The following is a 17,548-nucleotide window of genomic DNA, read 5'->3' on the forward strand; positions in this document are numbered from 1 at the left end:
GTTCGATGTTGTTATAAGTTTAGCATAAAGTTTACAAATACAGTCTTCTGCATTATCTGCGATAGAATTTAGTCCAGTTTCCGCAAAAATATTCTTCAGAGGAGTTGTTGGAAATGCACGTAGAGATCTTCTCAGAGCTGTATGGTAGGGAGCCGAGAGTAACTTTAATTTATTTTTAGCATTATGTCCATAAATCTCCAAGCCGTACTGATAAATTGACGAGATAAGAGCCTTTGTGACGTTTATCAACAAATATGCAAATTTATATATCAAATTATACAAGCCTGCCATAATAAACATAAAATTAAATCTTCCCAAATTTTCTCTATAAATGTTTGTTGGCTTTCTGCAACAGAAAGTTATTGAATAAAATTCGAGGGTAAACACTAACACAATTCTTAAGTATCAGTAACCATAATTTTTACTAAAAATTTCCAACATCAGTATTCTTCATGGATATGAAATAATTTTTGTTATTCATTCACGTTTTAATATTTGACAGTAGATCAAGTTAGCTGATCAATTAAAATTACACAAAGTGCCTTTGGGTAATGCTGTGTTCGGTATGTAGTTCGCTCTCCGCTTAGTGATTCGCAATTCACTTCCCATCTTCTGTATTCTGTAAACCGTAAATTATGCTATGAATACAAATCAGATGATTTGCAACCAAAATGCCGTTTTCTTTATAGGAATGATTTTATTGTGCCATATTTCTGCGATATATGTGAGATGTGAGTCAAATACTTTGTATACAAGTTGTATACTTACTGTAATGTAATTATTTATATTTATGTTTCAAATAAATAAATGAAAAAAATACTTTGCGTAATGAAGGAAGGTAGAGCAACTATGAATAATTCTTAATAAACATGTGGCAGGGCTATATTTTAGAGTTGAACAATTGGAGAGATAAGGCAGGGTTGACCCTTTTCAAGGTTGTCAAAAGTTAATTAAAATAAATATTCCCGATAAGACAATTTGTCGAATTTCTTTATTATATGAGTATAATGTGGGTGTTGTCGTAATACTTTTCATTTAAAAGATGGAAGTGGACTTCCTAAAAAAGTTTTAAGTTCAACTCGTGCGAATAACAGTTTTGCATTTAAATATTGTCTTGATCAAACATGCTCCAGGAATTTCGTATTTCATCTCATCTTTGAATCTCATATTTCTAAACAACAGAAAGACAAATAATGTACAAACCCAGAGTAAAATGGATTTTCTTGCTCCTACTTTCGCTCTTGGTATTCAGTTGGTGCCTAATGTATGGTTCCAGCATGAGTCGGACAGACGTTCGCTACTGCTTTATGAATACCTTCAGTACTGTTCCATCAATTTCTTCGTCACCGCAAAAACAGTATCAAACACAAAATAAACTTACTGATGGCCCTCATCTTTTAGAAGACGTGATGTTGGCCGAACCAAAGCCCAACGCAAGTGGGCGTTCTATTATCTTTCACGAAACCAGTTGTCCACATGAAAAACTGCGGAGTAGTATGCAATACATAAGCAGCGCACCACTGAATATGATGGACCTAACAGCACGAGAAGCTTGTGCTATTGAATCTGCAGCATTACATAATCCCAGTTTTAGTGTTTTTGTATTATTCGCTAGTCCCGCTTATCGCGATTACAACAATACCCCACCAGTAATGGAAGCAATACTCAGCTATACCAACGTGCATCTGCGTAATTTAAACCTTTGGACGTACGCAGCTGGCACACCAATGTACCAGTGGCTTAAAGATGGGAAGCTCTTTAGTTCCAGGTAAAATCAATGCAATAATAACTACTGGTGTGCTTTAAAATTTATATTTGTAGTTATGTGCTTTCACATGTTTCCGACTTTTTGCGATATTTAACCTTGTGGCGTTGGGGGGGCACTTACCTTGATATGGATGTCGTAGTTTTACGTAGTCTCGATAAATTGCCACCTAATTATACTGGAGCAGAGTCGAGTACATATCTAGCGGCGGGAGTGATGAATTTTGCACCCGATGGCTTTGGTCATGAAATCGCCGAAAAATGTTTACTTGACTTTTTACTGAATTTCGATGGGACAGATTGGGGGAACAATGGACCAGGCGTGATAACGCGCGTTATGAATGATGTCTGCAAGACGAACAACATTGAACTAATGATGGAATCTAAACGATGTATGGGCTTCCATGTAATGCCGCGGGAAGCATTCTATGCTATACCATGGATGAAATGGGAGTATTTCTTCGAAGCGCAGTACCTGACCGAGACATTGGATTTGCTTCGAGATTCGTATGTAGCTCATGTGTGGAACAAACATTCGAAGCAAAGGCGTATAAAAGTGGGCGCTAACGCAGCTTATGGCATATTAGCTGAAAGGCATTGCCCAAAGGTTTATGCAGCAGCAGGCGAATACTTCTAAATTGAAGGAAAATAAACCGTAAGTAGGAGAGGATTAGGAAAAACTCTTCATACGTATGCGTGTATAATTCGATAAGACGAAAGTACGATAGAGTTATTTCAGTTTTCTGTGTAGTTAAATTATTAAGATGCCGATAGCTTATTATGCTTAAAGTGTTTAAATGTTATGCGTTATTGTTTTTGTTTTGACAAAGTTTCTATTCTTTTTTTGACAATGTTTCTTTTGATAAAAAGAACGAGAAAAAGGTTTCAAAACTAACCATAAAAATGAATTGCATTATTTGAAAAATCTCGTTAGTTTTTTTTTTTTTATTTTGTATTTTCATTTGAGAATAATATTTGTATAGTTACTGAACTCCAAGTTCTTAACAAATATACTTTTTTATACATATTTGAAATATTTATTAGAAAATTTCTCTTAAAGAAATTTAAACTAATGCGGGTTATGGAATATACTCATTTGCATAAAAATGTATTTTCTTTTGACAGAATACACTAGGCACAAAAATCACATTAGATATTGTATTAAAATATATTTTATTTTTTAACGAATCTCCAAAAATATCTAATATAGCTCTTAATTTACGAGTAGGAAAAACCAAAGTATGTACATAATTATACAAATTTAGAAATTCTTGACACTTGATTTGTTTGGAAATAATTGTATCTATACCAGTAGGATATTATAAACCATACTATTGAAGCTATATTGATCACTAAGCCGACACATAGTAATATTTTCATTTATTTTCTCTAAGTTCTTATGATTTCATTTAAATGAAACGAAAATTTATTACTGGTTTTGTTATATTAGTGATTATTTTCCTTGCATCTTTTTGATCAATGGCTTCAAAAGTATGTGCCACATTTTTTTGCCGAGCATGCTTAAACTGAATTTCGCTTAGGTATAGCACAAATGCATACATGTAAAGTTAGACAAAACAAACATCCTACCTATTCCTGCCACATAGTCGATTCAAGGTTATTTTTATACACGTTTTTTTCGAGAGAGCATACAAAGTATTGTAAAGGCATTTGGCTGATTTTCCGGCGCTTTTGTTATAGAAAAAGGTTATATACATACCTACAAATATGTACAAATACCAATCTATACGCAATGTGCAACATACCTATACAAAGAGTGCATTTTAGGCTGCGTGTAGTTACAAAACAAAATAGATTGCATCGGTAAGCCTAAATGTAAACCATTAATCAAAGTTTTACTAACACAAATTGTTATGTATAAGCGATATAAGGTGTTGTAATAATAAATATGCACTAACGCACATAAACTCTACCTCTTTTAGTTCGAAAGGGCAATACGAAAATTGGGGGGTTCATATAAATGTTTAATCCATGTACGTAGCATTTTTTTAAACACGTGAACACACATACAAATATACAATCTTTAGCCTAAGTATTGATATGGACGTATACGTAAATTAATTTACGCATATATCAATGGTCTCCTCTGCTGATTAACGAACTCTTGTTCGACCCGTGAGTTTTTCGGCACAATATAAAACAACAGCGAACCACCAGTGACAAAGAACCTGCATAGTTTAGTTTAGAAAAATAATAATTAGTAAAGAAATGAAATCATAATTAATATGTACAATATTTTCACATACCCCTTCTCATTCAAAATTTCGTTAATGGTCTTATTTAAATCAACTTTATGCACACAACCCACTTTACGATTCTCATAGTAGACGTTTATATTACCAGAACGATATCTATTAGATTTGTCGCATGGTAATGGCTCCTTGAATAAAGCGTTTACGCAATCTTCCATCCTTTAATAAGAAAATTAGTTAATTTTATGTTAGTAATAAAGGTAATATAATTAGGTCTGGTGTATTACACAAAAACGTATGCATCCAGTTTTCCTTTTTATCCATCTATTTTTGGTACAAAGTTGTCTTTGACACACCTGGGAATTTATATACTACATGCACATTCACTTACATTGCATTCTCCGGCAGTTCTTGTTGAAAATCGCTAAATAAAAATTCTGGATAAGAAAAAGCTGCTGGCCATATTAGAGTCTCATTGTCATCGTCTAAATGCACTGGATGATCTTCTAAAGGTAAGAATTTCGGATGCAGCAACTCTTCTGTGATGGGCATATTTTTCTTCTGATCATCGAATTTAATGGATCGTAATTGTAACGCATCAAACAAGCGTTGTAATCGCCCAAGACGGTTCTTTGTTTCCGCAGCTTCTTTGCGTAGATCACGTTCAATTTCCAACTATAAAGTTAAAACAGGTCTTATTATTTATGTTACGCTTGGTGGGGCATACAACCTTTTTCGTTTTACTTTTCTTTAACAAATCTCTGGCTTCTTTGGTGTTTTCGTCTCGGTCTAGCATTTCTTCACACAATTGGGAACACAATTCTAATTTGTTCAAATAAAAGGCACATTGAGCGGCACGCCAACGAGCTTTTGTATAATCAATATTGTATTCGAGAGCGCGTTGAGCATCACTAAGTGCTGATCTGTTAAGCGAAAACCAATTCTTATTTAGGATAACTCGTACGTGATAATTTCTTACCGATAATTCTTGATAAAGAAATGCGCTGCTGAACGATTATTATACAGCACTGACTTCACTTCCGGTTTATCACATTTAGCTTTTAAACCCTCAGTAAAGCTATATATTGCAGTGCGAAACTTTTTATGTTTCATATAAAAATTACCATCTTCTTTATAATTAAGAGCAAGCTCCTCAGCAGTGTTCTCTTCCGGGTCGTATTTTAATTTCTGCAGCCCTTCGAACATTGGATGCACTTCGTCACCAGGCTGTGGAGCTTTCTTCATGAAGAATGGATGTTTATCCATTTCCTGAAAAAATTATAAATGATGTGATTTTTCTTTTAAGTTACTGATTTTTGTACGCACTTCTTGCCAACGATCTTCCGGCCAACCTTCTTCATATCGTTTCTTTTCTAAACTGTCGATGAATGCGTCTAGCTCTTCATCTAATTTTGCGGCCAAAGCCAAACGCTCCTCGTCTGTCCATGTTTTATTCATTGCCAATTGCTCATCAGTCATATTTTGAAAAGTGTTTAGAAAATCACTATGCATGTGCTGAAAAATTTATAAACAAATCAAAAAGTGAAATCAAATAATCAACATGTGTAACACTACTGCTGTGTTTAATGAGCACAGCTGTAGTCCAGTGTTGCAATGCTCAAAGGCAGGCATGAAAATGGTGTGTAGAAATATTTATTTAACTGTAACAAGTTGTCACATTCAATTTTTATGTTTTCATTTATGGGTGGCTGTGTGATACTTTGATTCAAACCCCTGATGTAATTTGAATAAGTTGTTTAAATGAATGTTTTAAAAGAAAGTGTTCGAAATTTGGTTAAAAATTTTAAAAATATTACATTTTAATGCGTTTATTTGTAACAAATAATAATAATAGAGGGCGAATAAATTAAAAATGAAAAAGTATTAATTATTGGCTTGCGGTTTTGTTAAATTTTTAAGTTTAAGAAAATTTTCGATGAAACAACCCAATAAAGATTTACATATGTGTTAATATATTTACACATCTACATATGATCTTAATATATTTATCTTTGGAAGTGAAATTTTAATATACGAGTATGTACATACAAGCCAAATTACTTTTCGAATATTTCATGAGGTTTTACGGAAATTTGCTTGCCACTTTATAAAAATATTGTTAATGGACAAACAATACTATATGTTTTGTATTTTTGCAATATTTTTTATTTAACAAAATTTTCTTTTTTTCTATTTAGGTATGCGGAAAATCATCAATATATGTACATATATGTTTATATGGCTGGAGTTGAGTTCATTGGTGTTTGTATGTTACTTTTTTTTATGGGAAAATCAGCAACCAGCAATGTACTTTAAAGTGCTGTGCAAATTTATGTATAATTTTTTGCCTAGGTGTACATGTACGTACATATGACATTTACAAAATATTATGTACACATATATGTATATGCGTGTTTGAGTGTGTCAGCTTTGACAAAAGCATTTGAAACTGAAAGTTGTTTAGTTATTCGCTGATAGTTTGCGTTGCATGCTCAGTTCATGGATGTATGTATGTATGTATTTATGTACTGCATTTAAGTGGTGCATCATCCGTATTTCGTTAATAAATACGTCATGTCTAAAGTTGTGAACTTACTTATGCATGCACGTATCTACCTAAGTACATACATATGAACAATTAGTTTACTTTACTCCTTTTATTCGTTCTTTTACTTCATTTTAGGTAGTACATACATACATATGCACATGTGGGTGTGTGTGATTGTGTGAGATGAACACAAGGTTGTATGAGATATATTTTCTTCCTACAAATAGTCAAAAATGTAGGCAGTGTCAAATATTTATTATGTATTAAAACTTATATTGAACACGTTTCGCTGGAATTTACGTATGTATGTATATATGCACGTATTTAAATATTTGAAAACACAATCCATAATATATGTACCTGTACATTGGACGAACTTACAAAGGTGCTCACATATATTTTGCACTGGAGTATTTGTCTAGTGCAGTTTACTGTGAATTTCGCATGTATGTATGTCTGCATAAAAAACACGCAAATGTATGTAAATATTTAACAAAGGTGCATATGTGTAATACGCGCCATTTTTGAAGGGGTTTCAATAAAACAAAAATTAAAATAATAGAAAACAGAAACAGTTGACTACGTTTTAAAGCTATAATATCATATTTTAAGTTTGTGTGTTGTTGTTAAAAAAGGCAATACAAAAACTCATCGACGTTGAAACTGATAAAGTTGTTGTCCGTTAGCTGTCAGTCGCGCTGTATAATGGAAAAAGCGCCTGTTTCATTGTGGCAGTGACTTCCAAAGCAAACGTGTGAAAAAATTGTGTTGATTCCTTTTATTCGAAACAGAAATTTGTTTTTTCTATTACAATATTCATTAGCTTACAATAGCGGAAATTAAACAGAACTTTGCGTGTTAATGAATAAGTTAAGAAGGATAAAATTAATTATTCTTTATTCAGTTTCGTTGACTTACTGTTGCCTATTTTAAATGTGAACTGAAATGTGATACGTGCATACTATGTATGTAGAAATATAAAATATTTATCCGGGGTGAGAATGTATCAGCTGTAAAGCAAACAAGAGTGCCTTTATTATAATTTATCGAACAAAAATTATTACAATTACTGTTAAAAACCGAGTGCTGATAAGTCCCACTGAAATTCGAGTAATCCAACAATACAAATTCATACAGAATGTGAAAAAAAGTTGACCACTAAAATGTTCTACAAATAATGTTTCCGCAACGCCTGCCTAATTTCTACTCTCACACCACAAACCCCTCTTATCTAATTCATACTGCTGATAACACTAAAATTATATATTTTAAATGAACCGCACTGTGCAAGTATATACACACATTCGTTTGTTATCTTTGTTGTTGAGTCATATCAGATATGAGCATAAATGAGCATTACTCTTTAACTCATACATGTTGTTGCAGTGCAAAGCTTTCGGGGTTTATTTTTTTCTTGTTTTTCATTTTAATTACGATTACTATGTAATAGCCGGCCGTACAGCATCGTCACTGGTTCTTAATTTCCACCCTTTTGAAAAACTCTTTGGAGCGTTTTAATTGCTTGAGAGTGTGAGAGAAGTGAAGCACGTTTGAGTGTACATACGATTGTAGGTATGTTTGCATTATCAGAAGCGTGCACATGGTGCTGTCATTTGTTTCAGAAAAAATAATTGTACACACTTGTATGTACATATGGTTGTATAGAACGCTATGCGTCATATCTACCGGTCCCATATATATGTATGTATGTACGACCCATGTGCTAAATATGGCTGTGTCTCGAGCAAGCTTAATGCAGTAATTTGTGGTATTCACATGACAGCGCATATATTATATTTTTTGCAATTTGCTCATATAACGCAATTTACGCGAACTTATGCTTATGCGAATTTGGTACATACGCTTATCGCGATATGTGCAATCTTCTGCATGAAATGTTATATAACTGTTAAAAAAGAATTAAAAGGGGTATATAAAGTTTTCGAAAAGATATAATTTATTTAAAGTAAAGTTTGTGAACGGCACAAAGAGCAAGTTTTCAACTAACGTCTAGGTTGAGTTAAGTTATGGTGCTGTTAGACACACTCAGGCCTGTTGCTGCTGTTTCTGTAGCATCATAAACATTCCTCATACATACATATGTTACAAATAATTGTTTGTTTTCTCTAAGGGATCAAGTTTTCTTTTGTAATTTTGTTTATCTTAAAGTTCGAATTATCTCAATTTACAATATATTGTGGCGTACAGGCATTTTTGTGTTCACGTTTACTCCATGCATATGTAGATAAGAAGGGTCTTTCAAAATACGCACCTAGATATTGTTTTACAATAAAACATGACAGAATTTAAATTCTTACAGGTTGCACTATTGGTACTCAAAATTCTGCTCTTAATATTATATGTGAAAAATGACATCATTTAAATGTCCACCGTAGGCGTAACTTTTCAAAGACACTTTGTATTGGAACGGAATATGTTGCATACGCAAATTTCTTCGATTCGTTTTTATCACATCGTGAACTGCCCTATGATTGTTTGCGCATGCCAAATAATACTGAGTGCATTTCTAATTCTTTGAAGAAATTGGGCGTATTAAGCACTCAAAATGCACGCACTCAGTAAGACTTTGAAAAGTGTGTCAAAAATATTGAGTATAATTTTTATCGCTTGCGTTATTGTAGTTTTTATAGGCATCATAAATTGAAATTTACATACTCGTACATACATATGTATGTCGTGTGATTAAAAACCAAATCATGTCAAACACAATTTTTTTCGTTTTATCCCCAAAAAAATCACTAGAGACGGTTTTTCAAATATAAAAATTGCTTGAAATGCCTAATCGAAATGAATTTTGGCAATTTAGTTGCTATGGATTGGATATTTCATTACACCTTTAAAGTCAACATTTTATTGCCGCAAGAAGTTTTTGAGCCCAAGCCGATTTGTGTTTATGCGTAGCATATCGGGAGCAGGTCATGAATTCGATTGTCGCTACAGATATAATATAAAAAACCATATTGTTGGAAGTAGAGTTTTTTTAATTCGGTTCATTTTTGCAGCATGAAATACCTTTTTATAAAAATTCTCCTGTACGGAGGTAGCGTAACAAGGTAAAGCGCTTCATTTATAACAAATACCAACTAATCTAATTAGGGAATTTTGAACGAAAGAACTTTTGGTTTTCAAAGCAATAAATCACAGATTGTATGTGGCGCATTGGTTAAAATTTCATTTGAATCGTTTGTCGAAATATTGGAAATACGCCGAAAACGTTCACATAATTTGTTCATGGTATACGTAAACAAGATATTTTACTACTCTATTTTTTAAAAGCACACCGTTCATGCTAATTTATTCAATTTTATTAAAATTTAACATTAGTTATTTTTATTTGACCCACCCTGTATAATAATACATCAAAACATTTCGTTTGACAAAATAACTAAAATATTCAAATTCATGTTTTTTTCTTCCTTGCACCAATAGTTTAGTGGAGCACTGTGTGTATAATATGTACATATGTGCGCGTATTTAATTTTCAGCGATAGTAAAATAAAGAATTGGCGCACGAGTCGCGAGAAAAAAAATAAGTTACAAAAATTGAAATCGTAATAAAGCACATTTACCCATAAACGTATGCTCACGCACTTCGCTTTGCGCCGCTTGCATTTTGAATGCCGCCAAAGTAATGAAACTCAACTTGAGTGCTTTGCATATTTACTGAGCACCGCAGCGCGCCGGTCATGCTTCGCAGCGCTCAAAGCGCTCATATGGGGAAATGCCTCCCTTCGATGCTTTGCGACCAAAAATACCGCACACCCCTGTGATTTTACTCACTACTAGAGTTTAGTTAGTTGAACGGCAGGCGAGAACGTGTGTGCTTAACAATAACTGAATGACTGGTAAATTTAAGTGAAAATTGAATTACACTAAATAAATTAAATAATAAAAAATATTTATAAATTATCCGGATTAACATAAAAATTAATTAATGTATTTAAAGCAATATATTTTATAAAAGCGGCAGCAGAGAAAAAATAATAAGACAACGGTCTGCAAGAGAATTTGCAACAAATTGAAAAAAATCGATTTTTTGTGCGTAAGCATTCGCATAAGTGAACAACATCTGTGCACAATACACACACGGCGGTGGGATAAGCTAAAAATATACTTACAATATAACTTTTTGAATTACTTAAAACAAAGTAAATTGCATTTTGTAGCAGACAAATATAAAATTATAAAGTAGTTACACCTAATACAAAAACAACAACATTAAGTGGAAAATTTGATAACATCCACGATGTGTACAAAAAATGAAAGTACCAGCCCGCTGACAGCCTCCAGCCGTGGGAGCAACAGTGACGGTGAATGCGAAAACAACAACTGTAGCAGTAAATACAACAAAGGCAGCAAGCCGGTTGATACGGCCGCCGCCACTGTATTGATGGATCAGCGTTTCTCCCAGCAAGTGGAGAGTGTGTTTCCACAAAAGCGGTGAGTGTTTACCAATGATGTTTGCTCATAATGGTGAAAGTTTGTATTAGCAAATGTATTTTTCTTTTTCCGGTTGCTTTCTCAAATGGCGCTGCAGTCAGGATGTGCTAAAATGGTACGGTTGGGGTTATAAAGATTCGCAGTTCTACGCGGACAATGGCATCATTGGCTTCAAGGGCGACAAGTTTGTATTGAGTATCATAAATTTATGAATGTACATGCATACGTATGTAACGGTATATTTTTTGCTTTTAATCTAACATATTTATGCATGTACAAGTATGTATGAAATGTTGCTTATGCCGGAAGCTGAAACTAGTATTAGCCAGAGTTTAGTGGCTGCAATTGGCAGTGTCAGCGTCAGTTCGGCGGCAATATTGGACATTTCCTGTGACGCCGCTTGGCATGCTTTTGCGAATTGAGCAGCTTAGTGAATCATTTAATGTCCGAGCAAGTTGAAGAGTTGTGAACTTCGAATGACACAAATTTATGTTGACATGTGCACGTACATTTTATGCGCAAGCAAATTTTTTTTCTTCTATTTGTCCATGGCCAAACAAATGAGCCATTTACTCGTTATATATATTTTAAAGTAATTAAACATTTTTTAAATCAATCATAGGGCGTAATTTTGTGGAAAATTTTGAAGGAAAATGAAAAAAGGAACTTAAATAACTCGACGTAACCATTTTATACCGAATTTACGGAGAACTGCATTTTTCCTTGGGAGTTCAATAGTAATTTCCAAATCGAGTACATATTAAATTAAAAAAATTACTGTAAATAGATGTCCCAATTCTTGACCATTAAACAAATTAAACGGTAGCAGCAGTAAAACACAAATTTTGTTTACCATCCTAATGTATTTACAATCCGTGCGATCGCGCTTTACTCTTTTACCACTCTAAGTATTGAAAATTTCTAAATCTCATTAACGATTTTTTCGCGCATAAACATACTTACAAGCATACATATTTTAATTAAATTTTAAGCGGCAATAACCCTTGAAAAAAATTAACACCATTCGTTTTGTTTTCCAGATACCCTCTTGAAGGTTGCACCCTGCCCTACTTCACCGACTGGGTTTATAGTAAATTCAACTTGCGCGTCAGCGACAAAACACCCTTCCCGAAAATGCCTACCGAGTTTCCGACACCCACCTTAAATGCGCCTTTCATGCGTGATCTACAAGCGACCAAGCTCGTGTGCTCACAGTCTGGAGAGGATCGGCTGATACGCTGTCACGGCCAGACACTACACGATATCTATCACCTTTGGCGCAATGAGTTCAAACGCATACCCGATATTGTTGTTTGGCCACGCAGCCACGCTGATGTTGCGCAGTTAGTGACGCTCGCGCATAAATACAATGTGGTTATTATACCATACGGCGGTGGTACTTCAGTCTCTGGCTCCATTACTTGCCCCCAAGCGGAGAAACGTATGATCTGCGTATTGGATACATCGCAGATGAATCGCATGTTGTGGTTGAATAAAGCCAATTTGACCGTGTGCTTTGAGGCGGGCATTGTGGGTCAGGACTTGGAGCGGGAATTGCGTAAGCTGGGCTTGACTGTTGGCCATGAACCGGATAGCTATGAGTTCTCAACACTTGGTGGTTGGGTGGCAACACGGGCCTCTGGCATGAAGAAGAATGTTTACGGAAATATAGAGGATTTGGTGGTGCGCGTGCGCATGGTTATCGCTACTGGTGGTGTACTAGAGCGCGAGTGCATGGCGCCGCGTGTATCCTGCGGGCCGGATTTCAATCATGTAGTTATGGGATCTGAGGGCACACTTGGTGTTGTGACTGAGGTGGTGCTGAAAGTGCGTCCACTGCCACCGGTTAAACGTTACGGCTCACTAGCCTTTCTCGATTTCGAGAGCGGCGTACAATTTATGCGAGAAGTAGCGCGTCGACGTTGCCAACCGGCGTCAGTGCGTTTAATGGACAACGAGCAATTTATTTTGGGCCAAACTCTAAAGCCAGTAAAAGGTTGGCTGGCCAGTTTGCTGGACGGCTTGAAGAAGTCTTACGTTACGAAGTGGAAGGGACTGGATTTGACAAAAATGTGCGCGGCAACGTTGTTGTTTGAGGGTGAAGAGGGAGACGTGCAACGGCAGGAGGCACTCATTTATGAAATTGCTAAGCAGTTCAAAGGATTTCCGGCAGGTAGTCAAAACGGCGAACGTGGCTACATACTGACCTTTGTCATTGCGTACATAAGGGTGAGTACAAAAAGGAAAAGCAAAACAATGTTTGCCTCTGTTTTTGAATGCTCTTTATTTATCTTTTTTCTACATTCAGGATTTTGCATTGAATCAGCAAATCGTTGCTGAATCTTTTGAGACATCTGTGCCCTGGGATCGCTGCAGTATATTGTGTCGCAATGTGAAGCGCCGTGTAGAAGCGGTGAGTTGTATACAAGTGTATAAGAAAATGCATTCTGGTATTAAAATAGCCCGTTGCCAAATAATAATTGTTTATCAGCAGCATCTCTTTTTTTTACACAAATGTACAGTTTGGCACTTTCTGCTCTGCTCTGAATTCCTTATTTGAATTCTAATTCTCATTGAAATCTATCTGCTCTCTGCTCTAGGAATGTCACTCACGTGGCGTGAAGCACTTTCTTATATCTTGCCGTGTCACGCAGACCTACGATGTTGGCGCCTGTGTTTACTTCTATTTCGGCTTCAAACATACCGGTATAACTGATCCTGTTGCGACATTCGAAGAGATTGAAACGAGTGCGCGTGATGAGATTCTTGCCTCGGGTGGCTCGCTCTCCCATCACCATGGTGTTGGAAAAATACGTGGTAAATGGTATGAGAAGACCGTCTCGAGCGCCGGCAGTGAGCTGTATGTGGCGGCGAAAAGGCAACTAGATCCGAAGAATATTTTCGCAGCGGGAAATTTGCTACTTGAGGAAAAATGGCGAGCAGAAAGCCAAAAGAGGGAAGAAGTAGTGGCGCCACAAGAAACTAGCGCCGCGTCGAGTTCATTACTAAAGGCGAAACTTTAAACTTGGAAAAAACCTAAAAATTTCTAAGAGGCATTAGTTTAAACTTGGCTTTAGTGAAATGTAGTGGAATTACTCAAAATGTGTGTGTGTTCTTTTTTACTTTTGTAATAGTACTAGGATAATATGATTACTGTTATGTACGAGCCAGAAAAAAAAACTTAATTTGTTTACTTACTTAAATATTGTTTATGAACCGAAATTTTGCCATATTTTCACTATAAAATAGTATTACTTGCGATAAGTGTGTAACCATAATTTTTTATTATTATTAAAATGTGAACTTTTTTAAAGTTTGATTCTTGAATGTGAATGTGGGATATTTCCTAAATCGGGAAAATAGTAGTTAAAACTGGTTGAAATTATTTAAAAAAAATATTTTTATTGTAATATGGGTTCATGACGAAGTCGGTCAGGAAATCCGGGTGCTTCCCAGCCGTGGTTAAAATGCCACACCAGAGAAACTTCTGCACACGAGACTTCTAAGGAGAAATTATTCATTAGCAGCATTTTTGAAAACAGAAGACAACCAACATATTTTATAAAAACTCTGTAATACCAGCTCCTACATTGGAAACTTATGGGCCTTATAACAGAAATGTTTATCTAACCATTCACGTTTTGCTCAGAATTCTATGAATAATGTGTGACTCTAATGAAAGCGCAGAGGAGTCTTGTCAGTGCGGTGTAGTCACCGATCGTCATCGTCTAATTCATTTAATGGTAGGCCCAGGAAAAGTGTTGTTTCGAGGGATTGGGGCCAGAGGGAGTCACATGACGGACATATAATCAGTTTGTCGGGGTCGATTCATTTTACTGTGCGCCTTAACAGCGAGCATGGAAGCCTCGTTGTGAATGTATTGAAGGGTAGTCATCTGGAGGCATCCCGTAGCTGTCCTGATAGCTATGACCTTTGTCCATTGCGAATCACTAGTACCAGGCGACCAGACGGGTGCAGCGTAAGAGCCAAATACTTTAAATGTCACCAGCAACATTTCTTTTCTGCCGGCAAGCGATTTGTCGAAGGTGACACCCAGAGTTTTGGGGTTGTTAAAGGTTGGTATTGGTGTGCTATCAACTTTCACCAGGGTCACCGTGAATTTAGTGGGGTAAAGCTGGAAATTCCTCACAGTGAAAAAGTGAGAAAGGCTTGCGAGACAAACGTTGACTTTGAAACACATGTTATCGATGGCATTGTGGGACGCCGTTATTGAAGGGCGGAGGAGACCAATGAAACTCGCTTTGGTGGGTGGGCGAGCTTCGAAATATAGAAGCTAATAAGCAATCGGTGAAAGGATGATACCCTGCGACACTCCTTTCTTTATCCCCCTCTGTTTTGAGCTCTGGTCTCGAAAGATGACAGAAGACTGCCGACCATACAGGTAATAAATACTACATGGTCTGAAATGGTGACTCAGAACGACTATGCTATAAAATAGATTGGCCTAGCCCACTGTTTATTCATTAGGACGTCGCAGGGAAGCCGGAAGACAGAACGGTTTTGTAATTCGCGTTTTTTGGGGCAACCGCTTTTTTCTAAAACAAACTTAAAAAATTATATTTGTTCATTAATCGTAGAATCTGGAATCTACTTGCAATAAAAAGTTGAGCTCACTATCTGTCACTGGTATATACTCGTATGTGCAAAGTTTGAATTAATCATCCAAATTTGTTTCTAAAAAACTTTTTTATTAGATAAAAAAATTATTTTGTCTGTTTGGGTGCTGGATTTGTCTAAATCACAAGTGCTAAATATGATTGACGTACGACACCATTTACAAAAATTATAAATGTTCCGATCAGGTGATTAATTTTGCGCCATCTTGTACATATGGGTTTTTTGTTTGGGCTGTGTGGGTTTGTATGGTTTTTTTTTGTACTTAAGTTCAAGACAGTATTTGAAGCTTAAAAAAAATAAATATTACAAAAAAACCCAAATTAAGGCTAAAAATAAACAAACACACGAAATTCTCTTATACAATTTCATGATACGGGAATACTTTGCTTGCGAAATACTGAAAAAAGAGATCAGTATTTTATTTAATTTAATTTTTTGGTTGCCTCATCGTTGTTGATGGGGTTTGGCCTGCTCATGATTCAACGAGGGAAAGGAAGCTAAAGGATGGTAAAGAAAGGCGCAGTGAGGTAAGTAAAAGAAGAAGTAAAAAAGGTGAGTAATGCTAAATAAATTAGAAATAAAATACCGTCTTCTGTGTGTACAATATTTTATTTATACACATAATGGTCGCATAGACGCTCTTCTGTAGGTCACAACCGCACCAATACTTACAATGAGACTTCCCGTGTTCAGAGCACAACTTATAGCCTAAAGCTGGGTAAATCAGAGGCGAGCTGAGTACTTCTGAAGCAATAAAAATCAGCGAATTCTTTGCGTAAAACGCGCTCAGATTTTAGAATTTTTAGTGAAATTTCGGCATAATATTATGTTATAAAAAGATTTTATACAATAAAATCACATAAAAACCCTTTAAACCATAAACATAAACGTTTTCTGCAACTCTCTAATAAAAAATTATGCTGCACCGTTAATGTTTATACCTTTGGTTGCAAACAACCATAAACCGTAAGACAGCGCCCACAAGTCACGCATAAAAGAAAATGAAAATACGAGTGAACAACTTGGTTGACATTGAATGACTGCTTTTTGTGGTTCAAAGCTTTTAAGCCACAACACAACCACACTGTGAATCTCGAGTAGGTACGCAATGCGCCGGCGCGAACCAACTGGTAACTGGCAACGCTACCGCCACCGCAGCAACCAAATGTCACATCAATCAGCGTTGATCAGTTGAAGGAATTTATTGCTAAGTAGTTTTTATCGGTGTAGTATTTTTATACAAGTACTTGCCTGTGTATATATATTTCATCGGGTGTTTTTTAGTTGCATGAGAATTATCGATATCGATAACTATGGTTTGACAGCTGAGAATGGCAAACTGTGTTGACATTTCTCTTTACAACCAAGGTTTGGCAAGTCATCATGAATCGTTTAACGCCTGAACAACGCTTCCAAATTGTGGAAATGTACTTTGTGAAAAATAAATCTGTTCGCGATCATCGTTCTCAACTTGTTGGTTTTCGACAATGTGGAAAATTTTACGTTAAAATACGGGACGTGCATGAATTAAAGCCAAATGACCATCGTTCACGTCGCTCATTTAGATTTTTTTACTCAGATTTATTGGAAAAGTACTCAAAAATTGGCGGCCGTCGTAGCCGAATCGGTTGGTGCGTGACTACCATTTGGAATTCACAGAGAGAACGTAAGTTCGAATCTCGGTGAAAAACCAAAATTAAGAAAACCATTTTTCTAATAGCGGTCGCCTCTCGGCAGGCAATGGCAATCCTCCGAGTGTATTTCTGCCGTTCGGAGTAGGGTTGAAACTGTAGGTCCCTCCATTTGTGGAGCAACATCAAGACGCACACCACAAATAGGAGGAGGAGCTCGACCAAACACCCAAAAAGGGTCATCCTATTCAAAAAATAAATTCCCGATTACGATAAAAAATATTCATTCCACT

At 35.8% G+C, this 17,548-nt stretch overlaps 3 protein-coding genes across 8 annotated transcripts; 2 read left to right on the top strand and 1 right to left on the bottom strand.

The window, feature by feature from the left end:
• The first annotated feature begins 921 nt into the window (after positions 1-921).
• On the top strand, positions 922-3,692 carry LOC129246463 (lactosylceramide 4-alpha-galactosyltransferase). Its single transcript, XM_054885317.1, has 2 exons — positions 922-1,768; positions 1,822-3,692. Exons 1-2 carry the CDS (start codon positions 1,194-1,196, stop codon positions 2,399-2,401), a joined length of 1,155 nt encoding a protein of 384 aa, XP_054741292.1. The 5' UTR covers positions 922-1,193; the 3' UTR covers positions 2,402-3,692.
• On the bottom strand, positions 3,684-16,636 carry LOC129246462 (DNA polymerase interacting tetratricopeptide repeat-containing, protein of 47 kDa). Of its 2 annotated transcripts, none has more exons than XM_054885315.1 (7): positions 16,566-16,636; positions 5,304-5,492; positions 4,957-5,246; positions 4,708-4,900; positions 4,369-4,652; positions 4,032-4,196; positions 3,684-3,953 (listed from the first exon to the last, which is right to left on the bottom strand). In XM_054885315.1, exons 2-7 carry the CDS (start codon positions 5,487-5,489, stop codon positions 3,848-3,850), a joined length of 1,224 nt encoding a protein of 407 aa, XP_054741290.1. In that variant the 5' UTR covers positions 5,490-5,492; positions 16,566-16,636; the 3' UTR covers positions 3,684-3,847. The 2 variants fall into 2 exon arrangements, with proteins under 2 accessions (XP_054741290.1, XP_054741289.1); XM_054885314.1 differs by lacking the exon at positions 16,566-16,636 and adding an exon at positions 7,590-7,673.
• LOC129246460 (alkyldihydroxyacetonephosphate synthase) lies at positions 7,148-14,278 on the top strand. 5 transcript variants are annotated; one of them, XM_054885309.1, is made up of 6 exons: positions 7,148-7,520; positions 10,493-10,986; positions 11,084-11,170; positions 12,027-13,215; positions 13,295-13,399; positions 13,587-14,278. In XM_054885309.1, exons 2-6 carry the CDS (start codon positions 10,793-10,795, stop codon positions 14,007-14,009), a joined length of 1,998 nt encoding a protein of 665 aa, XP_054741284.1. In that variant the 5' UTR covers positions 7,148-7,520; positions 10,493-10,792; the 3' UTR covers positions 14,010-14,278. The 5 variants fall into 5 exon arrangements, with proteins under 5 accessions (XP_054741284.1, XP_054741286.1, XP_054741287.1 ...); XM_054885311.1 differs by having other exon boundaries at positions 10,511-10,986; XM_054885312.1 differs by having other exon boundaries at positions 7,148-7,490.
• Positions 16,637-17,548: the final 912 nt, after the last annotated feature.

Source organism: Anastrepha obliqua, chromosome 4 (genome assembly GCF_027943255.1).
Source record: "Anastrepha obliqua isolate idAnaObli1 chromosome 4, idAnaObli1_1.0, whole genome shotgun sequence".
NCBI classification, from domain to species: domain Eukaryota; kingdom Metazoa; phylum Arthropoda; class Insecta; order Diptera; family Tephritidae; genus Anastrepha; species Anastrepha obliqua.